Raw genomic sequence first — 27,776 nt, 5'->3', positions numbered from 1 at the left:
CGACTTTAAAAAAGTTGGATTGCCATTGTCGGAACGGGCCAAACCTGTCGGGTTTGGTAAATAGCAGATGCACATCATGCACAAGGCATGTGTCAGGGTGGAATAGAGATTCGCCTGGCTGAAGCAGGGTGTGCTAGGAGTTGTAGTTTACCCTCTCCCTCCTACCAGCTGTATGTGATCCCGGGATCCTGCTTCTGCTCATGGACGGATTCGCATGAGCATCAGCGAGGGGACTGTACACAGCCGTCGCCGGAGCTGCAGTGTGACATGCTTCGGGTCATCACATCGGGGCCGCACTAGGTACTGTACTGCTGGGATATCAGGCGATGGCTGCAGCGGTGCGCCGGCTACGATCCAGGAGACCCCACTCCCACCCATATGGGTGAGCAGCAGCGAGGGGAGGATGAGGACGCCCGGCTGGCACTGGGCTGTGGGGCAGCACAGAGGGGACTGGGGTGAGCAGCAGCAGCAGCTGCCAAATCCAACAGTTGGATATGGCTCAAATCCGACAGTCGGATTTGGCATCTTATCGAATAGTGCATTGTCGGATCCTTTCTAGCGCGTGTCGGAAAGGATCCAAATCTTATTGAATATACCCCTGAGTCTCTATCTACGTTTTTGAGTACGAATAGTTAGATAAGTGCCTATTGCATATAAGTCTGTATACTATTACTGTTTCTTTCGCTATGCGTCTGAATACGGTAGATCTGTTTAAACATGATTCAGTAATACAGGCATGTCCAAACTGCGGCCCTCCAGCTGTTGAGAAACTACACATCCCAGCATGCCCTGAAACCGCTTTAGCATTCTCTGACAACAAAACTGTGTCAGGGCATGCTGGGATATGTAGTTTCACAACAGCTGGAGGGCCGCAGTTTGGACATGCCTGCAGTAATATGTTCTCCTACATACTTGAAATGTAGTTGTAGTTGATGATGTACTCATATTGCTTATTATACTAATGTATAACATGTGACTGACTGCTAGTGTGATTGCTGACTTTACTATATATTCTGTCAGTTTTTTTCGTGTTCCGATCCTCAATGCTTGTGCATGGGTAGGGTCGGAATGTAGGTCACTTTAAAAAGCTTAAAGTGATTACAGTCACAAATTGTGTAGCACACTGTGGAAGTGTTGATTATTTATCATGTCTAAGAGCGGCAAAGGTGAGGAAGATACACTAACAGCAACACCAACATTAATATCATGTTTGTCTTGCAAAGCTGTGTTAACCTCTCAGGATCTGGTTCAGGATGGTTTGTGTGCAAATTGTTTTCGTTTTCACCAGGGCCTCTTGAAAAATACAAGGCAGATTCAGGTGCAAATTGATCCACCTTGGGCTATGTTTGCACAGACATTATCCAGTATAGCTGAACGGATAATTCCTCCAACTCCTGTACCAGGGATAGGTTACACGATAAACCACGGGTGGGAAGCTGCATGTAAGGGTTAATCACTTCCAGCAGCAGCCGCTCAAAAGAAACAGGCTGATAAGCCAGTGGTAAGTAAATCTTCATCCTCACAGGCAACATATGTTTCAGATGAGGATTCATCTGAGGATGAAAGCTCAATAAACTCTGCTTCGGCATACGAAGAGGAGGAGGAAGGTCTCAGCTCAGTAGATATAGCGGAGTTAATTAAAGCAATGACATTCTTTCCTTAGATAATTCAGCAGAGCCTGTGTTAAAAACCAAGGCACCCGTGTTTAAACGTCCCAAAACAGTTGAGTTTCCAAGGTCAGATCAGCTGACGGAAATCATGGAAGAGGCTTGGGCTATGCCCAAAAAGAAGTTTAGAATTCCTAAGAAATGGAATTCCAATTATCCTCTTCCAGCTGGGGATTGTTTAAAAAGGGAGGTGGCTCCTAAAATAGATACACATGTGATTTGATTAGTGCAAAAATCTACATTACCTTTGCCTTCAACATCATTAAATGATGTCACGGACAGGAGAGTGGATGGTTTTTTAAAAACCATTTTTTTCCTGTCTGGGGCAGTCTTAAGGCCAGCCATGGCTTCAGCTTGGATGGCAAAGGCAGTGGCTGCATGGGCTGATGCATTGGAGGGGGATTTTTCAATAGCATCTAGAGAGCAAAAATAACATATAGCACATATAAAACAGGCTGCAATGTTCTTGGAAGCAGCAGCAGCATTGGATATGGGTACTATTGCATCCAGGGCATCAGCTTCAACTATCGCTGCTCGCAGATCACTTTGGCTATGTACGTGGAAAGCTGATTCAGAATCTAAGAAGGTTTTGGAATCTTTGCCTTTTTCTGGAGATATTCTTTTTGGTAAAGAATTGATGGATATTTTGGAGTCCAAGAAGGTAACGTTTGCTTCCACATACAATTTCTAACCTAAAGTTCTGGATTTTCGGTCTCAAGTAAAAGCTAAAGGAAAAAGTGATGGCAGGCAGTCCCAATACAACAAGTCTGGTAAGACTAAAAAGCATTGGGCTACCAGAGGACCGGGTGGTAAAACTGATAATAAGCCATCAGTCTGATGGTGCGGGCCTCCAGCTGGGGGATCCCAGGGTGGGGGGCCGACTTCTTGAGTTTGCACAGATCTGGCAGCAGTCTACAACAGATGCCTGGGTGCAGAAAGCGTTATCTCTAGGTTATGCTCTTGCCTTCAAGAAGCACCCTCCTCAAAGGTTTTTTTGTACCAGCCCGTCTCGGGTCGAGACGAAGGCCAGGGCTTTGCAAGAGGAAGTTCAGAAATTGCTTCAGCCAGGAGTAGTCATTTCAGTTTCTCCTGCGCAACGAGGACAGGGTTTTTACTCCAACCTGTTTCTAGTTCAGAAACCAAATGGGTAATTTCGGCCCATTCTCAATCTCAAAGTGCTGAACAAGTACTTTTGGGTACCTTGGTTTCATATGGAAACTTTACGTTCCATCATTTTGGCCATGGAGACAGAGGTTTATATGGAATCCCTGGATATACAGGATGCTTACCTACATGTTCCTATAGCACTGTCCCAACAGTGCTTTCTCAGGTTCGCTATTGTCCAACAGCATTTTCAGTTCCAGGCCCTACCTTTTGGGTTAGCCACAGACCCCAGAGTATTTACCAAGATTATGGTGGTAATGGCAGCTTATCTCTGTCAGCAGGGGATAAGTATTTTTCCATACCTCGACGAGGAATTGCTCCTATGTCATCTGCAACAGACAATAACGTGTCTGCAAAGGCACGGGTGGCTCCTAAATTGGGCAAAATTGTCTCTGGTTCCGTCACAGCGGATGACTCACTTGGGGGCTGTACTGGATTCAAGTCTTTAGAGAGTAATCTTACCTCTGAACAAAATATCCAAGGTTCAGTCAAGGATTCAGGACTGGCTACACAGTCAAAAGGTATCAATTCACGCAGCAATGCGTGTGATGGGATTGATGGTGTCAACGTTCAACATGGTGAAGTATGCACAGTTCCACTCGAGGCCTCTGCAGCATCTGATTCTTGCCAAATGGGATGGGTTGCATCAGATGATAAAAACACAGACAATGGTCCTTACGATAGAAGTAAGAAAGTCATTAGCCTGGTGGTTACAGACATCCCATTTGGACAAGGGGAGACCCTTTTGGATATCAGATTAGGAAATTCTGACAACAGATGGCAGTCTCCACGGCTGGGGAGCAGTGTCAGGAAGGTTGTATTTCCAGGGGAAATGGACCAAGGAAGAAGGTTGCCTGCCAATAAGTATATTGGAACTTCGGGCCACATACATGGCACTGATTCAGGCAAAGGACATTCTTCGGGGAAAACCAGTTCAGATTCGCTCGGACAATGCAACGGCAGTAGCGTACCTCAACCATCAGGGAGGAACTCGAAGCCAAAAAGCGATGAAGGAGTTAAGTCACATACTAAAGTGGGCAGAACTTCATCATCCAGCCTTGTCCACAGTGTGCGTTCCGGGAGTCCTAAACTGGGAAGCGTACTTTCTCAGTCGACACGCCATTCAGGCAAGCGAATGGGCTCTACACACAGGTATTACAGACTCTAGTAGACAAGTGGGCGCTGCCAGAGATAGCTCTCATGTCATCCTGTCTGAACAACAAAGTGCTTGCATACGGGTCAAGAACAAAGGATCCCAGAGTGATCTTTGCGGATGCCCTGTCGGTGAGATGGGACTTTCATCTGGCTTATGTGTTTCCTCCAATCACCCTATTACACAGGGTGGTGAGAAAGATAAAGCAAGGACAGGGTGCCATGATAGTAATAGCTTCGGCTTGGCCCAGAAGGCATTGGTACACAGATCTGCAGAGAATGTCGATTGATGCCCCACTCCTTCTCCCTCAACATCCAGATCTACTGATGCAGGGTCCTTGTTATCACAGACATCTGGATCGACTTTCTTTGATGGCGTGGCTCTTGAAACCTCTATACTGAAGTCAAGAGGATTCTCACAACAGGTAATTCAAACAATGAGCATTCACTTCATTGGTGCAGTGAATGGAAAATGGACCCCAAGTCTTTAAGAGTTTCCAGGGTCTTAGCATTCCTTCAGGCAGGAATGGATAAAGGTTTGAAGGTGGCTTCCTCGAGAGTGCAAGTGTCAGCATTGACTGTATGGTTCCAAAAGAAAATTGCCAACTTACAATATGATGTGCGTACTTTTTTTTCCAAGGAATGCTACGCATTCAACCTCCTTTTGTTCCTCCTACAGGTGCCTTGGGACTTAAATTTAGTCCTAAAGGCCCTTCAAATTGCCTCATTTGAACCACTTAATAAAGTGGATCTTAAATGGTTGATAGCTAAAGTTCTCTTTCTACTGGCCATGGCATCAGCTAGAAGAGTATCAGATTTAGGGGCATTATCATGTCATTCCCCATTTCTGATTTTTTATCCAGATAAAGCAGTTCTCAGAACTAGATCTGGGTATCTTCCGAAGGTGGTGTCTAAATTCCACCTTAATAAAGAAATTGTAGTCCCGGCTATCCAGGTACCGGGCCTATCTGCGGGAGATGCTACGCTGGACGTGGTCCGTGCCTTAAGGATCTACGTGGATCGTATCAGTGCCATCAGAAAGACAGATTCTCTATTCATTCTCTCCGGATTTCACAAGAGAGGATGGCCTGCTGACAAGCAGATACTGGCAAGGTGACTTCGGATGACTATTTCAGAAGCATATTCTCAAGCTGGTCTACCTGTTCTGGCTAATGTCTCTGCTCACTCTACTCGTAAGGTAGGTCCACCATGGGCAGCACAATGTGGTGCTTCAGCAGAACAGATATGTAAGGCAGCCACATGGTCTTCCATTAACACATTCATTAGGCATTATGCCATGGATACCTTTGCCTCTCATGATGCTGAATTCGGGCGAAGGATTCTCCTGTCCAATCAGGAACATCCCCAATGCTAAATTGCTTTGGGAAATCCCATAGTTATCCTGTGGATAACCGGTGGACCCTGCCAGAGAAATATATGTTATGGTAAAAACTTACCGTTGATAACAGTATTTCTCCTCAGTCCACAGGTTCCACAGGGATCCCACCCGGACGCACCTGATTTGATGATCCTTTTACTCACTAACCTCTTCCTTCTTGTACAGAAGGGTGTGTATGTGTTTTTTTTTGCCTGATTAGGGCTACCTATGATGCTCCTGCCTTGAGCTTTGGAATACAACTGATTTGCCTGAGCCAGAAGGGGGGGATATATGGACGGGCCTATTACATGCTGGGAGGCCGAAAAGCTTTGACCGATTTGTGCAAATCCGCTGTCGCTTCATCATATCCCAATGTTATCCTGTGGACTTAGGAGAAATACCGCCATCAACTGTAAGTTATTACCATAACGTATATTTTTATTAATTTAAATAGAGTTCTAAAGAGAGACATTTTAGTAGAATACCAGGTATTTCTGCTTCACAGCCTTAATTGCACTGAGTGTCCCACCAGACTCAGACAACTAACCTCATGTAGTAGTCACAGCATCACTTTGTAATTGCAAATGCAGCGGATAATCAAAAGGGTTGTTAACTGAATTCACCATTACTATGTTAGAGCAGTCTACAGCAAAGATGCATGTCCTCTGAATAATAGAATTGTCTGATCAGTATACACGGGTAACACGGTTCTCTAGTGAACCAACAAAGGGATAAGAGGTCCCCGAATGGGAAAAGACACCAGCATTGGAGAGGTCATTATGGAGTAGATAGATGGCTTTAAATTAGGTAGAGTACATGTGAGAGGTAAAACCAGGTGGAAAGGCAGTGTTAACATGGATGACTGGAGAGGGGACGAGGACAATTTGGCACTCCTGTTACAGCAAGTGGCGAAAGAGTGACAGAGGAAAGGGTGAGAATGGGCTATGGGAGGTCTGTGGTGTGAAGGCAACCAAAGAAGGGAACAGTCAGTGTGACACCCTAAGGTTGCGATTTCTATATCTACATAAACCTTGGTGCACTTAGCGAATTGGCACTGCGCAATTTAGTTTTTAAAGAGCCCATGAAGATAGGAATCCATGGCCATCAAGAACTACAAAAGTAAAAAAAAAAAAAAAAAACATAACAAAATTTAATAATCTAGGGAGGGAATTAAAAGCAATGCACAACAAAAACACTTTGTTGTTCTAGCTTTGTTATTAATTCACCATTATAAAACTGCAACCAGCAAATTTGTACATGTAGGTTTTCACCAAAAAAAAATCTGCACATGAAAAGAAGAAAACATTTTTCTTGCAAATTTCAAGGTCACAATTTCAAAGCTAAGTATAGGAATAATATTGCAGCCCAACAAGGCCTACCATTTTTAACTAGGAAACCACTGCATTAAATGAGGGGACCATGTTTTATTTGACACAAGATGAGGTAGTTCTTTGCTTTAGATCCTCATCCCTTTCCATGTGTGGATTTCTTCTCCCACCGTGTGAGCACTCTGTTTAAATAACTAAGTGGGCACATCATTTGAAAGATGATATTATCCTCTTACAAAGAAGGGTGCCCCCACATGTGAGGCCAGGAAAAAAAATGTTTCCATAGCCCATGGACATAATGTCTGGCGATCACTGGACATAATAGCTGTTTAGGTGCCACAATATTTAAAAGATAGGGGCCCCTTCTTTTATACTGTATGCAGGTGCCCCATGTGTACAAGGTGCAATCATGGGTGCGACTGGGCAAATGGTGCTCTCCTGCCCATATACAGAAAACTTTATAGTCCAAGGAGCATTGTAACATTAATGAGTACCAAGTGGCCCACTCATTTGACATTGGGGATACCCCTACTTCTCAAGTGAGTGCTCCTTAATTAATAGTAGCCAGGTTAGTGGAGATCTTTCCTATCCCAGGATCATTTTTCTGTAATGGAAGGGGTAAATGTATGCCGATTATACTGATCCCTATAGTCACCTATTTCATAAATTTTTGTGGTTTTTTTTCCGAGGTCTTGGTGTTGTGTGTTTCAACATCCCCTCTAGGGTAAGCTAAATTTAATTTTCTTACTGTTCTTTGTGCTTCCCCACATCTATGTGGAGGAAGAGCGAGACTCCTCCTATGCAGTCTTGATGTATATGTAGAGGGCAAGCACCAATCGTCCTTTACATTGAATGGGTTAAGTCTATTGGCTATCTGACTCCTAAGATTTGCCTATTATCCTGCTGAAAGTGGAATAATAAATGGCTGGATTACAGTTATTCAATAAGATCCCGTGCATTATTTATTTATTTATTGGGGGGAGATATATATATAATTTATTATTTTTTCCCGCTTTTACCTCACTGTGTGCTTTTCCTGCAATGTTTACCTCCACTGATTGCACACCCTGCCATTGCGCCCTACATACAGGGTACATCATACTACTACACAAGTGTCAGTTTTCCCATATATGCACTTGGCCCTTGCATGGCTCACCTCCCACAGTGTAACCTTCGAAGTGCGCCCAACATGGCTGCCTCATCTGGTACGCTTGTGGATGGGATGAAAAATACATGGACCTGGTAGTTTTGTCAGAACCCTACTCTGAACTTTAGGACTCTGAAATCATCCCCATTTTGTGTCATCTCTTCTAGGGGTGGACTATTCCACCCTGGGTAATCCTACGCTGAGCGCCCAAGATGGCTGCCACACTTCGTACCTTGTCAGGGTGGAATACACAACCCTTGGCAGTTATTACCCAAATTGCCTACACCAATCCTGCATTATGCTTTCAGTGTGCTTAAGGTTTTCTTTTATTATGTCTGTGTGGCTTATCTATTGCTGTCTTACTTAAATATTCTGTATTATGTGCATTGTTTTTGATGTCTGTAAAGCGCCTTGAGTCCTGTTGGAGAAATAGCGCTATATAAATAAAATTATTATTATTATTATTATTATTATTATTATTATTAAAATGTACACATTTCTTTTTTTTTTTTTTTCTGTGGAGCTATAGACAACACTTATCTAGAGTTCAGTAATAAGGTAACTGTGACTGTCCCACATCAAAGATGGCTAAAACATTTGTAATGCTGGGATTTAGTAACTGTACTTGAGTCTTTATTAACAACAATACTACTGGCAAATGTTGCCCTTTGCAGTTAATGTCACCAGTGGTCATTGGTGATGCTGCACCTAGAATTCTATTTTCAGTGCACTTGATTTAGATTAGCCCTTAAGTGCAAAGATGTACATTTGTCCGGAGCTGATGCACTGTGCATACACACATTTTGCAGTATTATGTACATATTCATCACAGGTGGCAGAGGCTAATATAATAGGGCATTTCCATATGCTTGGGACACAAGGCTAACGACTGGATAGTGTCTGAGGTTCTTAAGGGAAAAAATGGGCAGACCAGATGGGCTGTGTGGTTCTTTTCTGTTAATCAGAGGACATGTGTACGGTTTTATGTGGCTTTGAATGTATTCTAGCAAACCTAAATAGCCAAAAATAAGTGTTGTTTCAAGAAAGAGACACCCACAAAGAAATACTTCGTGGCTCGTATCGCTGATAACACTCCTTTACAAAACAGTAAAATGCAAGATTATTAAAGGGGTAGGTTTTGTCCAAAAAATTCTGCAATTTAAATTAAAGACTTTTTTATTTTCAAAATTCTGTTTAAATTGCTTCCTTGATGTAGGAATTTAAAGGTGTACTTACAGGTGTGTAAGCATGCCCAACCACCTATATACAGAAGTTGATAACCAAACAATAACTACTCATGGGCTACATAATATGAAAGAGCAGACTCTTCTCTTTCAAAAGATGTGCCCACAAAGTTACTGAGGCCATTATAGGGTGAGTGCACATAGTAGCCTCCCTCCAAATACAGAAAACATATCTTTTCCAAAGCATAAGGTAACACTGTCCGGTGATCATCAGGCAATAAGTACTTTACTAGAGTGATCTATCATTTGAAGGAGGGGACCCCTCTCTTTCTAAAATAGCTGCCCCTGATTTCATGGATGCCAGGCTGGGGTGGGGGGAGACTTTCACCAGGGAGTCTGACAAAAATCTCTACGGGAACTCGTTCAAACATGGGTGGCTCCCATTTCTCTAGGTTTCAGGGTTGGGGAGATAGAAGGACTTAAATTCCCTCCCCCAATCTTATATTATAGCAGTGGTTCCCAAACGGTGTGCCTAGGCACCCTGGGGTGTCACAAGGCTCTTGCAGGGGTGCCTTGAGTTGGCGTTCCAGGACCAAATACAATTATTTATTGTCAAAGTGATTGGCAGCCAATAGCACAGGTTTACCTATCACAAAACATGTGGACAATCAGAAGCACAACTGTGCACCACCACATGACTGACCCTAATGACAGGTAGGCACAATTTACTTCATTTACATTTTTTTTTCTCCAAATTTAGCAATAAATACCTTTTATTCTAGGGGTGCCATGAAAAAAATGCTGATACTCTAGGGTGGTGTGATTCAAGTTTGGGAACCACCGAATTAAAGTTTGAAAGAATTTAAAAAGCGACGTCTGCATACATGACCCGTGGGATTCTCCACCAGTGATTAGTTAAGTCTGCAGTGGGGCGCTTTGCTGCTGTTGACAAGTGAGGTAGTCATCCACAGTTTTATATGCACATAACGAGCCCCACTCCTCCGCAGCAAAGGGGTTAAATATTTATAATTATAGGTTCAGTCGTAATTTACAGATCTGTTGTAAATCTTGTATTTTAACATTAAGAAGCAGCTACGAGAAAAATCCATTTCTGAAGGAAATTTAAATAGCATAAGATATTTTTAATCGATTTTTATTTATAGTAGTGGAGCGTAATACTGCAATTAGCAATGGACTGTATCCGAAAAGGTCATTAGCAGATTTTATTTTGCTTCAATTTCCTGATGATCTAGACAATAATAAATGTTTTGACATCACTGAAGGCGGCCAGATAAAAGTCAATTAATCTCCAGACCAAGGTATCTTGTCTGCTTATAATTAAAAAAAAATAAGAATTTACTTACCGATAATTCTGTTTCTCGTAGTCCGTAGTGGATGCTGGGAACTCCGTAAGGACCATGGGGAATAGCGGCCCCTATGACCCTCCTCCAAGCCTCAGTTAGGATACTGTGCCCGGACGAGCGTACACAATAAGGAAGGATTTTGAATCCCGGGTAAGACTCATGCCAGCCACACCAATCACACTGTACAACTTGTGATCTGAACCCAGTTAACAGCATGATAACAGAGGAGCCTCTGGAAAGATGGCTCACAACAACAATAACCCGATTTAGTTAACAATAACTATGTACAAGTATTGCAGACAATCCGCACTTGGGATGGGCGCCCAGCATCCACTACGGACTACGAGAAATAGAATTATCGGTAAGTAAATTCTTATTTTCTCTGACGTCCTAGTGGATGCTGGGAACTCCGTAAGGACCATGGGGATTATACCAAAGCTCCCAAACGGGCGGGAGAGTGCGGATGACTCTGCAGCACCGAATGAGAGAACTCCAGGTCCTCCTCAGCCAGGGTATCAAATTTGTAGAATTTAGCAAACGTGTTTGCCCCTGACCAAGTAGCTGCTCGGCAAAGTTGTAAAGCCGAGACCCCTCGAGCAGCCGCCCAAGATGAGCCCACCTTCCTTGTGGAATGGGCTTTTACAGATTTCGGCTGTGGCAGGCCTGCCACAGAATGTGCAAGCTGAATTGTACTACAAATCCAACGAGCAATGGTCTGCTTAGAAGCAGGAGCACCCAGCTTGTTGGGTGCATACAGGATAAACAGGGAGTCAGATTTTCTGACTCCAGCCGTCCTGGAAACATATTTTCAGGGCCCTGACAACGTCCAGCAACTTGGAGTCCTCCAAGTCCCTAGTAGCCGCAGGCACCACAATAGGCTGGTTCAGGTGAAACGCTGACACCACCTTAGGGAGAAACTGAGGACGAGTCCTCAATTCCGCCCTGTCCGAATGGAAAATCAGATAAGGGCTTTTACAGGATAAAGCCGCCAATTCTGACACGCGCCTGGCCGAAGCCAGGGCCAACAGCATGACCACTTTCCATGTGAGATATTTTAAATCCACAGATTTAAGTGGTTCAAACCAATGTGATTTGAGGAATCCCAAAACTACATTGAGATCCCAAGGTGCCACTGGAGGCACAAAAGGAGGCTGTATATGCAGCACCCCCTTGAAAAACGTATGAACTTCAGGAACTGAAGCCAGTTCTTTCTGGAAGAAAATCGACAGGGCCGAAATTTGAACCTTAATGGACCCCAATTTTAGGCCCATAGACACTCCTGTTTGCAGGAAATGCAGGAATCGCCCCAGTTGAAATTCCTCCGTTGGGGCCTTCCTGTCCTCGCACCACATAACATATTTTCGCCAAATGCGGTGATAATGTTTTGCGGTCACATCCTTCCTGGCCTTGATCAGGGTAGTGGTGACTTCCTCCGGAATGCCTTTTTCCTTCAGGATCCGGCGTTCAACCGCCATGCCGTCAAACGCAGCCGCGGTAAGTCTTGGAACAGACAGGGTCCTTGCTGGAGCAGGTCCCTTCTTAGAGGTAGAGGCCACGGGTCCTCTGTGAGCATCTCTTGAAGTTCCGGGTACCAAGTCCTTGTTGGCCAATCCGGAGCCACGAGTATAGTTCTTACTCCTCTCCGTCTTATAATTCTCAGTACCTTGGGTATGAGAGGCAGAGGAGGGAACACATACACTGACTGGTACACCCACGGTGTTACCAGAGCGTCCACAGCTATTGCCTGAGGGTCCCTTGACCTGGCGCAATACCTGTCCAGTTTTTTGTTGAGGCGGGACGCCATCATGTCCACCTTTGGTTTTTCCCAACGGTTTACAATCATGTGGAAGACTTCTGGGTGAAGTCCCCACTCTCCCGGGTGGAGGTCGTGCCTGCTGAGGAAGTCTGCTTCCCAGTTGTCCACTCCCGGAATGAACACTGCTGACAGTGCTATCACATGATTTTCCGCCCAGCGAAGAATCCTTGCAGCTTCTGCCATTGCCCTCCTGCTTCTTGTGCCGCCCTGTCTGTTTACGTGGGCGAATGCCGTGATGTTGTCCGACTGGATCAGCACCGGCTGACCCTGAAGCAGAGGTCTTGCTTGGCTTAGAGCATTGTAAATGGCCCTTAACTCCAGGATATTCATGTGAAGTGATGTCTCCAGGCTTGACCACAAGCCCTGGAAATTTCTTCCCTGTGTGACTGCTCCCCAGCCTCGCAGGTTGGCATCTGTGGTCACCAGGACCCAGTCCTGAATGCCGAATCTGCGGCCCTCTAGAAGATGAGCACTCTGCAACCACCACAGGAGAGACACCCTTGTCTTTGGTGACAGGGTTGTCCGCTGATGCATCTGAAGATGCGATCCGGACCATTTGTCCAGCAGGTCCCACTGGAAAGTTCTTGCGTGGAATCTGCCGAATGGGATTGCTTCGTAGGAAGCCACCATTTTTCCCAGGACCCTTGTGCATTGATGCACTGACACTTGGCCTGGTTTTAGGAGGTTTCTGACTAGCTCGGATAACTCCCTGGCTTTCTCCTCCGGGAGAAACACCTTTTTCTGGACTGTGTCCAGGATCATCCCTAGGAATAGAAGACGTGTCGTCGGGATCAGCTGCGATTTTGGAATATTGAGAATCCAACCGTGCTGCCGCAACACTACTTGAGATAGTGCTACCCCGACTACCAACTGTTCCCTGGATCTTGCCCTTATCAGGAGATCGTCCAAGTAAGGGATAATTAAAACTCCCTTCCTTCGAAGGAGTATCATCATTTCGGCCATTACTTTGGTAAAGACCCGGGGTGCCGTGGACAATCCAAACGGCAGCGTCTGAAACTGATAGTGACAGTTCTGTACCACAAACCTGAGGTACCCTTGGTGAGAAGGGTAAATTGGGACATGGAGGTAAGCATCCTTGATGTCCAGAGACACCATATAATCACCTTCTTCCAGGTTCGCAATCACCGCTCTGAGTGACTCCATCTTGAATCTGAACCTCTGTATGTAAGTGTTCAAGGATTTCAGATTTAAAATAGGTCTCACCGAGCCGTCCGGCTTCGGTACCACAAACAGCGTGGAATAATACCCCTTTCCCTGTTGCAGGAGGGGTACCTTGATTATCACCTGCTGGGAATACAGCTTGTGAATGGCTTCCAATACCGCCTCCCTGTCGGAGGGAGACGTCGGTAAAGCAGACTTTAGGAAACGGCGAGGGGGAAACGTCTCGAATTCCAATTTGTACCCCTGAGATACCACCTGAAGGATCCAGGGGTCCACTTGTGAGTGAGCCCACTGTGCGCTGAAATTCTTGAGACGGGCCCCCACCGTGCCTGAGTCCGCTTGTAAAGCCCCAGCGTCATGCTGAGGACTTGGCAGAAGCGGGAGAGGGCTTCTGTTCCTGGGAACTGGCTGTTTGCTGCAGCCTTTTTCCTCTCCCTCTGCCACGGGGCAGAAATGAGGAGCCTTTTGCCCGATTTCCCTTCTGGGGCCGAAAGGACTGCGCCTGATAATACGGCGTCTTCTTATGTTGAGAGGCTACCTGGGGTAAAAATGTGGATTTCCCAGCAGTTGCCGTGGCCACTAGGTCTGATAGACCTACCCCAAATAACTCCTCCCCTTTATAAGGCAATACTTCCATATGCCTTTTGGAATCCGCATCACCTGACCACTGCCGCGTCCATAACCCTCTTCTGGCAGAGATGGACAGCGCACTTACTCTTGATGCCAGTCGGCAAATATCCCTCTGTGCATCACGCATATATAAAAATGCATCTTTTAAATGCTCTATAGTCAGTAATATACTGTCCCTATCTAGGGTATCAATATTCTCAGTCAGGGAATCCGACCAAGCCACCCCAGCACTGCACATCCAGGCTGAGGCGATTGCTGGTCGCAGTATAACACCCGTGTGAGTGTATATACATTTTAGGATATTCTCCTGCTTTCTATCAGCAGGTTCCTTAAGGGCGGCCGTATCAGGAGACGGTAGTGCCACCTGTTTTGACAAGCGTGTGAGCGCTTTATCCACCTTAGGGGGTGTTTCCCAACGTGCCCTATCCTCTGGCGGGAAGGGGTATGATGCCAATAACCTTTTAGGAATTATCAGTTTTTTATCGGGGGAAACCCACGCTTCATCACACACTTCATTTAATTCCTCAGATGCAGGAAAAACTACAGGCAGTTTTTTCTCACCAAACATAATACCCTTTTTAGTGGTACTTGTATTATCAGAAATATGTAAAACATTTTTCATTGCCTCAATCATGTAACGTGTGGCCCTACTGAAAGTCACATTCGTCTCTTCATCGTCGACACTGGAGTCAGTATCCGTGTCGGCGTCTGTATCTGCCATCTGAGGTAACGGGCGTTTTAGAGCCCCTGATGGCCTTTGAGACGCCTGGACAGGCACAAGCTGAGTAGCCGGCTGTCTCATGTCATCAACCGTCTTTTGTAAAGAGCTGACACTGTCACGTAATTCCTTCCATAAGCCCATCCACTCAGGTGTCGACTCCCTAGGGGGTGACATCTCTAATACAGGCAATTGCTCCGCCTCCACATCATTTTTCTCCTCATACATGTCGACACAATCGTACCGACACACTGCACACACACAGGGAATGCTCTGATAGAGGACAGGACCCCCCCACTAGCCCTTTGGGGAGACAGAGGGAGAGTATGCCAGCACACACCAGAGCGCTATATATATACTGGGATAACCCTATAAAGAGTGTTTTTCCCTTATAGCTACTGTTTTTATGATTACTGCGCCAAATAAGTGCCCCCCCCCCTCTTGTTTTACCCTTTTCTGTAGTGCAGGACTGCAGGGGAGAGTCAGGGAGACGTCCTTCCAGCGGAGCTGTGAGGGAAAATGGCGCCAGTGTGCTGAGGAGATAGGCTCCGCCCCCTTCTCGGCGGACTTTTCTCCCGCGTTTTGCTGTATTCTGGCAGGGGTTAAAATACATCCATATAGCCCTGGGGGTTATATGTGGTGTATTTTCGCCAGCCAAGGTGTTTTTATTGCTGCTCAGGGCGCCCCCCCCTAGCGCCCTGCACCCTCAGTGACCGGAGTGTGAAGTGTGCCTGAGGAGCAATGGCGCACAGCTGCAGTGCTGTGCGCTACCTTGTTGAAGACTGATGTCTTCTGCCGCCGATTTTCCGGACCTCTTCTTGCTTCTGGCTCTGTAAGGGGGCCGGCGGCGCGGCTCTGGGACCGGACTCCGAGGCTGGGCCTGTGTTCGGTCCCTCTGGAGCTAATGGTGTCCAGTAGCCTAAGAAGCCCAAGCTGGCTGCATGCAGGCAGGTTCGCTTCTTCTCCCCTTAGTCCCTCGATGCAGTGAGCCTGTTGCCAGCAGGTCTCACTGAAAATAAGAAACCTAAAACTAACTTTTTCTAAGAAGCTCAGGAGAGCCCCCTACCTAGATTGCACCCTGCTCGGTCGGGCACAAAAATCTAACTGAGGCTTGGAGGAGGGTCATAGGGGGAGTAGCCAGTGCACACCAGGTAGTCCTAAAGCTTTACTTTTGTGCCCAGACTCCTGCGGAGCCGCTATTCCCCATGGTCCTTACGGAGTTCCCAGCATCCACTAGGACGTCAGAGAAAAAGGGCTATAATTGAATAGCTCTCAGCATAGACCACCACCCTTTTCCCCTGACAGCAAACAGCCGTGGCTTATTGAATCCAGACCATAATGTGTCTCTTTGTAATAACATCTTTTAACTTAACGTTGTATCTTCAAAAGACTTATTGACGCATAACGACTAGCAGAAGCAAGACCCTTTTTTCTCGCACGGTAAATGTGCTGCTACTGCCAGGAGCTGTGAGTTCACACTTTCTCAGCTCCCGGGATAAGGGCACTTACTGAGGATTTCTCTTCGAGCCTCCCTCAGGCTTGAACAGAAATTTGCGTTAAGTCCAGCCTACAGTGGATAATTGAATTTGGACCTATATCCCTCTCTCAAATTGATTACTTAAACCAAACTTACAATATGAAGAACAAATATTCTTTTATTGGTCACAAGTTTGAAAATAAAATGAAAAGAAAGAAAACTAATTTGCTGGGAAAATGCAGATGCTGGCACTGGCTCCATATCTTCCTACAATTGTTTTTCTGTGTTATATTACTGGTACCACAAATAACAAAGATGTAAGCAGCTTCAAAGAACTGTTATTTAATATGATACAAGGAAACACTCCTATATGTTTATTATAGCATGCTCTTGTTTTGTGCATAAGACACTTAGGGTGGAATTCAATTGTTTGAAAAGTCAGTTGGGTGTCTGTTTTTTCCTGTCTATTAGATAGGAAAAAACAGACACCCAACTGACTTTTCAAATAATTAAATAACCCCCTTATTTTCAAGGAAGTGCAATTAAAAATGTATTCCATACTCTGTCAATAGTTGGTGCAATTTCCAGAAGCCCCGTTCCAAGGCCAGGCTTATAGGTGTCGCACCTCCTCTGTTGGGAATAGCTAACGCGGTTTTCCCTCCTGGCTGCTCCAGAAGAAATCTTGACAATCGACAAAGGCCGAGCCTTGCAGCAAAGTGCATCAACGTCTCCTGCAGGTGGCCATCTAGAGCAAAAACAAACAGTAATTTAAAAAAAGTCACTATTACACATACACACATCCTGCAAAAGCAGAGCTGTACAATCCAATAGACAGCTTACATTGCAACAAAACCTCTTCATAGACTGCAAATGTGCCCCTTGAAGATCAAAGAAGATGGTACCACATGACACTTCACATTAGAAGTGCAACCCTCTCTAACAATAGTGGAAGTAGACACTTATGTAGCCTCATGCCTACGTGATGCCACTGGTTTCTACTGAGATCCCAGCTCTCTTGAACACTGGATCATTAGACATGGGGAAGATGTACGAAGTTTCGAAAAGTGATAAAGTGGAGAGTGATAAAGTATCAGCCAATCAGCTCCTAACTGCCATGTTACAAGCTCTGTTTGAAAAATGACAGGAGCTGATTGGTTGGTTGTTTAAAACTTTATCACTTTTCGAGGCTTAGTGTATCTGGTCCATGGACAGTACATTTCATTACAGGTTGAGTATCCCTTATCCAAAATGCTTGGGACCAGAGGTATTTTGGATATCGGATTTTTCCGTATTTTGGAATAATTGCATACCATAATGAGATATCATGGTGATGGGACCTAAATCTAAGCACAGAATGCATTTATGTTTCATATATACCTTATACACACAGCCTGAAGGTCATTTTAGCCAATATATTTTATAACTTTGTGCATTAAACAAAGTGTGTGTACATTCACACAATTCATTTATGTTTCATATACCCCTTATACACACAGCCTGAAGGTCATTTAAAACAATATTTTTAATAACTTTGTGTATTAAACAAAGTTTGTGTACATTGAGCCATCAAAAAACAAAGGTTTCACTATCTCACTCTTACTCAAAAAAGTCCGTATTTCGGAATATTCCGTATTTCGGAATATTTGGATATGGGATACTCAACCTGTATAAATAATAGAATTGCTGCTTAAATTTAAACGGTGCTTTGACAAATATATACACTAATGGCTTTATGCTGTATACTGACCAGTTGTTAAAAATGGTAATGGAGACTCTTAGGCAGGGTATACACTATGTGATATATAGTTTGTACAGCGGACAAACGATATATCGGTAGTACAGCTGGCGAACAAAATATCATTAAGTGCGCTGGCTCGTGTGTGTATAGACAATAGGTCTGTGAACGGTGTCAATCACAAAGATATCACGTTGAACCAGTGGTACGGCAGATGGCTATAAATATTGCAGATATATCAGTACATCTGTATGTGTGTAAGGGCGACTGACTGCCTCGGAGCTACGCAGCTCAGACAAAATACCTGTTTCCCCTTGTTTTCCCCTGCCCTTGTCTACCCCACCGGTGACCAAATACAGCAGGGAAGCCCTCCTAAATTGGAGCGCTCCTGAGGTGCTTACCACACGTTCGGGCCCGTCGGTGGGCGGATCAGCGGCCCTTGCAGCCCTCGCTGCCCTGTGTGGCAAGGATGCAGACGTCGTGGACACCGAAGTGGATGACCGAGCGGCCGCGCCCCCCCGTAGCCCGGGTGTCGACTGGCGGGTGGATCGCCGGCCCCGGAAAGTGAATGACGGAGGCCCTCGTGTCGGCCCTAGTAGAAGGACCTGGGTTCAGAGGAGAGGCTGTCGCGCAGGTGCCCTAGTGAGGTGGCGCGCAGGTGCCCTAGTGAGGTGGCGGTAATAAATAAAATAAATAATCTGCACATAATCTGCACTTCCCGCGATCCTGCTTTCGAATGTGCGCTCACTGGCAAACAAGTTCGATGAATTGTCCCTCCATCTGGGCAGCGCAGGGTCAGGCATTACAGGGTCGTCCGTCCTCTGCTTTACGGAGACGTGGCTTGACGACCATATTGCGGAAAGCCTGATGTCTCTGCCGGGCTTCAGTCTCTTCAGGGCCGATCGCTCCAAGGTTCTCTCAGGAAAAACGAAGGGTGGTGGCATTTGCTTCTACATCAACGACGGATGGTGCACCAATGTCACGATAATAGGCAAATCATGTAGCCCTCACCTGGAGATGCTGAGTATCAACTGCAACCCCTTCTATTCCCCCCGGGAATTTGCCTCAATTGTCCTTGTGGGAGTGTACATGCCCCCCCCCTCGCCTGCGCGAACGAAGCCCTGCACCACCTGGCCGTATGCATATCCGACATAGAACAAAAACACCCAGACTCTCTGCTTATAGTACTGGGTGACTTCAACAGAACTAACCTGAGCAAGGAGCTACCTAAGTACAAACAACAAGTCACGTGTCCCACTAGAGAAGGGCGCACCCTTGATCACTGCTACACTACCCTCAAGTCTGCCTTCCGGTCTATTCCGCGTGCTGCACTCGGCCTATCTGACCACTGCCTCGTCCACCTACTCCCTACCTATACACAGAAGCTGAGAGCGATTAAGCCTGTCGTCAAGACTGTTAAGAAATGGACCAATGAGGCCAAGATGAAGCTCCAGGCCTGCTTTGACTGCACGGAATGGGGGGTCTTCGAAGCCTCGGCAACCGACCTGAACGACCTAACAGACACTGTCACATCCTACATCAGCTACTGTGAGGACATGTGTGTACCTACCAAGACTTACCGCATTTACAACAACAACTAGCCCTGGTTCAATGCCCAGCTCAGGCAACTTCGTCGGGCCAAAGAGGAGGCCTATAGCAGCGGTGACAGAGCACTATACAACCGTACTAGGAACTCTCTGACTAAAGGAATCAGGCTAGCAAAAAAGCGGTTCTCGGACAAGCTAACAAACGATCTCTCCACCAATGACACTGTATCTGTATGGAAAGGAATGCAATCCATAACCAACTACAAGAAAACATCAAAGTCCACCACCATGCACCAAGACCTAGCAGACGAACTGAACCACTTTTATTGCAGGTTCGCAAAAGAAGTCCCCTGCAACCCAAACAATCACCTCCACGATGCCCCGAACACCGAAGGCCAACACCAGGCACTGCAAGTCGCCCAAGAACAGGTGGAGGAATTGTTCAAAAGGGCCAAACCCAGGAAACTCCGGGTCCTGACGGAGTGGGGGGAGGAGTGGAGGAGGTGGGTTAGCCCATGTTGAGGAACGGTTACTGTTGGACCACCCTGGGGAGGGTTAGGCTGCGGGTGGGGGGGGGGTAGGGTTAGGCAGTAGAAAAGGTGGTTTAGGGGCATCAGGGATTAGGGTTAGCTGTCTAAACTAGCCGGTGTCAGTATTTGAATCATCGGGATCCCCATACCAACGCTTGTGTGTACCCAGCCTTATAAAATTAAAGGACCTCCCCATCTAACAAGCAAAAAATACAAATGCTGGGCTGGGGATACTGCAATTAAAATTCCAAGTGTCTGCCACCTACTTGGAAAAGAATAACAAAAAAACAATAGGAGACAGAAAAAATCTAAAACATTTTTGGTAAACAGCTGACATGACAGAGGTTTACGTGCATACTACAAACAATCATTTCTGGGGGCATTTGTACTTTGAGGACAATGAGTTCAACTATAAAAGGCATTATTAACCTAGATTTATAAATATGGGATCCATGAGAAAACACGGCCTAGATGGGCGACTTGTGACAAACAAAAGCAGAAACACATTTTAGGATTTTCCTTCCTTTCGGCTCACCTGTGTATTTTGAATGGGAGCCAGTTATGTAACTGTTCCCCATTTAGCAGCTGGCTGGATATAATGAGTCATGAGATTGCATTCCACATCTATATATCTTCAGAGACGTAACTCAGCGCCCTCTAATTTCAGCAAAGAGTGTGTTTTATAGTTTAGTCCACTGTAACTGGGGAATCGCTAACAAGGCCCTATTTAGTCAAGTATAGCTTTCTGGAGTTCTATATACCCCACCTGAAAAGACCACTGCGGGTATTTATTTTTCCATACACACCCAGCATGTGTGCTATCGTGTATTTTTGCACTTTCATAATAATGTAACTTATATTTTACATTTTTTTCAAATACAATGTTTATCTTGTTATTTTAACCACTTAACTGACTGTTCCCCCAAAAATAATGCACCAGCCAATCAGCTCCTGTTAATTTACATATGGGAGATGACTGGCTGGTGTGTTTATCACCTTGCATTTATCACTTCCTTATGCCTTCTCCAGGTTAATACATCTGCCTCTTTGTTTTTTAGAAATCTAGTTCTAGGGAATGAACTAAGGAGAAAGTAAAAAAAAATGTAAAAAAACAAAAATGAATTTTTGTTTATCTTTTTGTCTGTCTGTTCGTTCTGGCATCACACAAAAACTAATGGACAACTTTGGATCTCGTTTCCACTATTGTATTGCTTAGTGACATAGAAAGACAATGAGATATGTATGATCTTGATGTGACATCTGGGAGAGGAGCAATATAAAAAAAATAAAAAAAAAGTGGACCCCTGAATCCTCTAGGACGTAAGATAAAATAGGATTTTAATTACCTACCGGTAAATCCTTTTCTAGTAGTCCGTAGAGGATGCTGGGGTCCACATTAGTACCATGGGGTATAGATGGGTCCACTAGGAGCCACTGGCACTTTAAGAGTTTGAGAGTGTGAGCTGGCTCCTCCCTCTATGCCCCTCCTACCAGAATCAGTATAGAAACTGTACCCGAGGAGACGGACAACTTCGAGAGAGCGATTTTACACAGATAGTGGCGAGATTCACACCAGCTCACACATACAAGGCAAACCAAGCTAACTAGCTTGAAACATCAGCAACGGCTGAACAACATTACTCAACCAAGTAATAAAACAGTACTAAACCAAGAACTAAGCAGTACTGAACAAAGTAACCACTGCAGGATCACGAAGCGCTGGGCGGGCGCCCAGCATCCTCTATGGACTACGAGAAAAGGATTTACCGGTAGGTAATTAAATTCCTATTTTCTCTTACGTCCTAGAGGATGCTGGGGTCCACATTAGTACCATGGGGATGTACCAAAGCTCCCAGAACAGGAGGGAAAGCGCGGAGGCTCCTGCAGAACTGATTGACCAAACTTCGGTCCTCAGCGGCCAAGGTATCGAACTTGTAGAACTTTTGCAAACGTGTTCAACCCCGACCAAGTAGCCGCTCGGCAAAGCTGTAAAGCCGAGACATCCCGGGCAGCCGCCCTGGAAGAACCCACCTGACGAGTAGAGTGGGCCTTAATAGACGTAGAACACTGCAATCCTGCCGTAGAATATGCATGCTGGATAATGAACCTGATCCAGCGAGAGATCGTCTGCTTAAAAGCAGGACCCCAAGTTTCTTGGGATCATACAGGACAAACAGAGAGTCCGATTCTGTGACGAGTAGTCCTCTTCACATAGATTTACAGAGCCCTTACAACAACATCCAAGGACTTTGATGAAACTGAGGAGTCAGTAGCCACTGGCACCACAATAGGTTGGTTGATATGAAATGCCGACAAAACCTTCGGAAGGAACTGCGGACGTGTCCGGAGCTCAGCTCTATCTTCATGGAAGATCAAGTAGGGGCTCTTACAAGATGAAGCCCCCAGCTCCGACACACATCTAGCAGAAGCTAAGGCCAAAAATAAGAATTTACTTACCGATAATTCTATTTCTCGGAGTCCGTAGTGGATGCTGGGGTTCTTGAAAGGACCATGGGGAATAGCGGCTCCGCAGGAGACAGGGCACAAAAGTAAAGCTTTCCGATCAGGTGGTGTGCACTGGCTCCTCCCCCTATGACCCTCCTCCAAGCCAGTTAGGTACTGTGCCCGGACGAGCGTACACAATAAGGGAGGAATTTTGAATCCCGGGTAAGACTCATACCAGCCACACCAATCACACCGTACAACTTGTGATCTAAACCCAGTTAACAGTATGATAACAGCGGAGCCTCTGAAAAGATGGCTCACAACAATAATAACCCGATTTTTGTAACTATGTACAAGTATTGCAGATAATCCGCACTTGGGATGGGCGCCCAGCATCCACTACGGACTCCGAGAAATAGAATTATCGGTAAGTAAATTCTTATTTTCTCTATCGTCCTAGTGGATGCTGGGGTTCCTGAAAGGACCATGGGGATTATACCAAAGCTCCCAAACGGGCGGGAGAGTGCGGATGACTCTGCAGCACCGAATGAGAGAACTCCAGGTCCTCCTTAGCCAGGGTATCAAATTTGTAGAATTTAGCAAACGTGTTTGCCCCTGACCAAGTAGCTGCTCGGCAAAGTTGTAAAGCCGAGACCCCTCGGGCAGCCGCCCAAGATGAGCCCACCTTCCTTGTGGAATGGGCATTTACATATTTTGGCTGTGGCAGGCCTGCCACAGAATGTGCAAGCTGAATTGTATTACACATCCAACTAGCAATAGTCTGCTTAGAAGCAAGAGCACCCAGTTTGTTGGGTGCATACAGGATAACAGCAAGTCAGTTTTCCTGACTCCCGCCGTCCTGGAACATATTTTCAGGGCCCTGACAACATCTAGCAACTTGGAGTCCTCCAAGTCCCTAGTAGGTGCAAGGCACCACAATAAGCTGGTTCAGGTGAAACACTGACACCACCTTAGGGAGAGAACTGGGGACGAGTCCGCAGCTCTGCCCTGTCCGAATGGACAAACAGATATGGGCTTTTTTGAGAAAAAACCACCAATTTGACACTCGCCTGGTCCAGGCCAGGGCCAAGAGCATGGTCACTTTTCATGTGAGATGCTTCAAATCCACAGATTTGACTGGTTTTAAACCAATGTGATTTGAGGAATCCCAGAACTACGTTGAGATCCCACAGTGCCACTGGAGGCACAAAAGGGGGTTGTATATGCAATACTCCCTTGACAAACTTCTTTCTGGAAGCCAATTCTTTCTGGAAGAAAATCGACAGGGCCGAAATTTGAACCTTAATGGACCCCAATTTGAGGCCCATAGACACTCCTGTTTGCAGGAAATGCAGGAAACGACCGAGTTGAAAATTCTTTGTGGGGCCTTCCTGGCCTCACACCACGCAACACATTTTCGCCACATGTGGTGATAATGTTGTGCGGTCACCTCCTTTCTGGCTTTGACCAGGGTAGGAATGACCTCTTCCGGAATGCCTTTTTCCCTTAGGATCCGGCTTTCCACCGCCATGCCGACAAACGCAGCTGCGGTAAGTCTTGGAACAGACATGGTACTTGCTGAAGCAAGTCCCTTCTTAGCGGCAGAGGCCATAAGACCTCTGTAAGCATCTCTTGAAGTTCCGGGTACCAAGTCCTTCTTGGCCAAACCGGAGCCATGAGTATAGTTCTTACTCCTCTACGTCTTATAATTCTCAGCACCTTAGGTATGAGAAGCAGAGGAGGGAACACATACACCGACTGGTACACCCACGGTGTTACCAGAACGTCCACAGCTATTGCCTGAGGGTCTCTTGACCTGGCGCAATACCTGTCCCGTTTTTTGTTCAGACGGGACGCCATCATGTCCACCTTTGGTATTTCCCAACGGTTTACAATCATGTGGAAAAAACTTCCCGATGAAGTTTCCACTCTCCCGGGTGGAGGTCGTGCCTGCTGAGGAAGTCTGCTTCCCAGTGTCCATTCCCGGGATGAAACACTGCTGACAGTGCTATCACATGATTTTCCGCCCAGCGAAAAGTCCTTGCAGTTTTTGCCATTGCCCTCCTGCTTCTTGTGTCGCCCTGTCTGTTTACGTGGGCGACTGCCGTGATGTTTTTCCCACTGGATCAATACCGGCTGACCTTGAAGCAGAGGTCTTGCTAAGCTTAGAGCATTATAAATTTACCCTTAGCTCCAGTATATTTATGTGGAGAAAAGTCTCCAGACTTGATCACACTCCCTGGAAATTTTTTCCTTGTGTGACTGCTCCCCAGCCTCTCGGGCTGGGCTCCGTGGTCACCAGCATCCAATCCTGAATGCCGAATCTGCGGCCCTCTAGAAGATGAGCACTCTATAACCACCACAGGAGAGACACCCTTGTCCTTGGATATAGGGTTATCCGCTGATGCATCTGAAGATGCGATCCGGACCATTTGTCCAGCAGATCCCACTGAAAAGTTCTTGCGTGAAATCTGCCGAATGGAATTGCTTCGTAGGAAGCCACCATTTTTACCAGTACCCTTGTGCAATGATGCACTGTTTTTAGGAGGTTCCTGACTAGCTCGGATAACTCCCTGGCTTTCTCTTCCAGGAGAAACACCTTTTTCTGGACTGTGTCCAGAGTCATCCCTAGGCACAGCAGACGTGTCGTCGGGATCAGCTGCGATTTTGGAATATTTAGAATCCACCCGTGCTGTTGTAGCAGTATCCGAGATAGTGCTACTCCGACCTCCAACTGTTCCCTGGACTATGCCCTTATCAGGAGATCGTCCAAGTAAGGGATAATTAAGACGCCTTTTCTTCGAAGAAGAATCATCATTTCGGCCATTACCTTGGTAAAGACCCGGGGTGCCGTGGACAATCCAAACGGCAGCGTCTGAAACTGATAGTGACAGTTCTGCACCACGAACCTGAGGTACCCTTAGTGAGAAGGGCAAATTTGGGACATAGAGGTAAGCATCCCTGATGTCCCGGGACACTATATAGTCCCCTTCTTCCTGGTTCGTTATCACTGCTCTGAGTGACTCCATCTTGATTTGAACCTTTGTAAGTGTTCAAAAATTTTTTTAGAATAAGTCTCACCTAGCCTTCTGGCTTCAGTACCACAATATAGTGTGGAATAATACCCCTTTTCTTGTAGTAGGAGGGGTAATTTAATTATCACCTGCTGGGAATACAGCTTGTGAATTTTTTCCCATACTGCCTCCTTGTCGGAGGGAGACCTTGGTAAAGCAGACTTCAGGAGCCTGCGAAGGGGAAACGTCTCGACATTCCAATCTGTACCCCTGGGATACTACTTGTAGGATCCAGGGGTCCTGTACGGTCTCAGCGCCATGCTGAGAACTTGTCAGAAGCGGTGGAACGCTTCTGTTCCTGGGAATGGGCTGCCTGCTGCAGTCTTCTTCCCTTTCCTCTATCCCTGGGCAGATATGATCTTATAGGGACGAAAGGACTGAGGCTGAAAAGACGGTGTCTTTTTCTGCAGAGATGTGACTTAGGGTAAAAACGGCGGATTTTCCAGCAGTTGCCGTGGCCACCAGGTCCGATGGACCGACCCCAAATAACTCCTCTTCCTTTATACGGCAATACACCTTTGTGCCGTTTGGAATCTGCATCACCTGACCACTGTCGTGTCCATAACATCTTCTGGCAGATATGGACATCGCATTTACTCTTGATGCCAGAGTGCAAATATCCCTCTGTGCATCTCGCATATATAGAAATGCATCCTTTAAATGCTCTATAGTCAATAAAATACTGTCCCTGTCAAGGGTATCAATATTTTTAGTCAGGGAATCCGACCAAGCCACCCCAGCTCTGCACATCCAGGCTGAGGCGATCGCTGGTCGCAGTATAACACCAGTATGTGTGTATATACTTTTTATGATATTTTCCAGCCTCCTGTCAGCTGGTCCTTGAGGACGGCCCTATCTATAGACGGTACCGCCACTTGTTTTGATAAGCGTGTGAGCGCCTTATCCACCCTAAGGGGTGTTTCCCAACGCGCCCTAACTTCTGGCGGGAAAGGGTATACCGCCCATAATTTTCTATCGGGGGGAACCCACGCATCATCACACACTTTATTTAATTTATCTGATTCAGGAAAAACTGCGGTAGTTTTTTCACATCCCACATAATACCCTCTTTTGTGGTACTTGTAGTATCAGAAATATGTAACACCTCCTTCATTGCCTTTAACGTGAGGCCCTAATAAGGAATACGTTTGTTTATTCACCGTCGACACTGGATTCAGTGTCCCTGTCTGTGTCGACCGACTAAAGTAAACGGGCGTTTTAAAACCCCTGACGGTGTTTTTGAGACGTCTGGACCGGTACTAATTGTTTGTCGGCCGTCTCATGTCGTCAACCGACCTTGCAGCGTGTTGACATTTTCACGTAATTCCCTAAATAAGCCATCCATTCCGGTGTCGACTCCCTAGAGAGTGACATCACCATTACAGGCAATTGCTCCGCCTCCTCACCAACATCGTCCTCATACATGTCGACACACACGTACCGACACACAGCACACACACAGGGAATGCTCTGATAGAGGACAGGACCCACTAGCCCTTTGGAGAGACAGAGGGAGAGTTTACCAGCACACACCAAAAACGCTATAATTATATAGGGACAACCTTATATAAGTGTTTTCCCTTATAGCATCTTTTTTATATATTTCTAACGCCAAATTAGTGCCCCCCCTCTCTGTTTTAACCCTGTTTCTGTAGTGCAGTGCAGGGGAGAGCCTGGGAGCCTTCCCTCCAGCCTTTCTGTGAGGGAAAATGGCGCTGTGTGCTGAGGAGATAGGCCCCGCCCCTTTTTCGGCGGCCTCGTCTCCCGCTCTTAACGGATTCTGGCAGGGGTTAAATATCTCCATATAGCCTCCGGAGGCTATATGTGAGGTATTTTTAGCCAAAATAGGTATTCATTTGCCTCCCAGGGCGCCCCCCTCCCAGCGCCCTGCACCCTCAGTGACTGCCGTGTGAAGTGTGCTGAGAGGAAAATGGCGCACAGCTGCAGTGCTGTGCGCTACCTTTAGAAGACTGAGGAGTCTTCTGCCGCCGATTCTGGACCTCTTCTTACTTCAGCATCTGCAAGGGGGCCGGCGGCAAGGCTCCGGTGACCATCCAGGCTGTACCTGTGATCGTCCCTCTGGAGCTGATGTCCAGTAGCCAAGAAGCCAATCCATCCTGCACGCAGGTGAGTTCACTTCTTCTCCCCTAAGTCCCTCGTTGCAGTGATCCTGTTGCCAGCAGGACTCACTGTAAAATAAAAAACCTAAGCTAAACTTTTCTAAGCAGCTCTTTAGGA

General features: G+C 46.1%; 1 protein-coding gene across 7 annotated transcripts in view; it reads right to left on the bottom strand.

The window, feature by feature from the left end:
* The window catches only part of AKAP13 (A-kinase anchoring protein 13), a 532,570-nt gene that overhangs the window by 251,548 nt on the left and 253,246 nt on the right, over positions 1-27,776 (bottom strand). For all 7 annotated transcript variants that reach the window (XM_063925738.1, XM_063925741.1, XM_063925740.1 and 4 more), the window contains one exon: positions 16,769-16,952. In XM_063925738.1, the coding sequence (XP_063781808.1) occupies positions 16,769-16,952 (184 nt within the window). The remainder of the gene's footprint in view (positions 1-16,768; positions 16,953-27,776) is intronic.

The sequence above is a fragment of the Pseudophryne corroboree genome, chromosome 6 (genome assembly GCF_028390025.1).
Source record: "Pseudophryne corroboree isolate aPseCor3 chromosome 6, aPseCor3.hap2, whole genome shotgun sequence".
Lineage (NCBI taxonomy): Eukaryota > Metazoa > Chordata > Amphibia > Anura > Myobatrachidae > Pseudophryne > Pseudophryne corroboree.
Note: the sequence above shows the minus strand (reverse complement) of the source record. Positions and strands in the feature narration are given on the sequence as shown.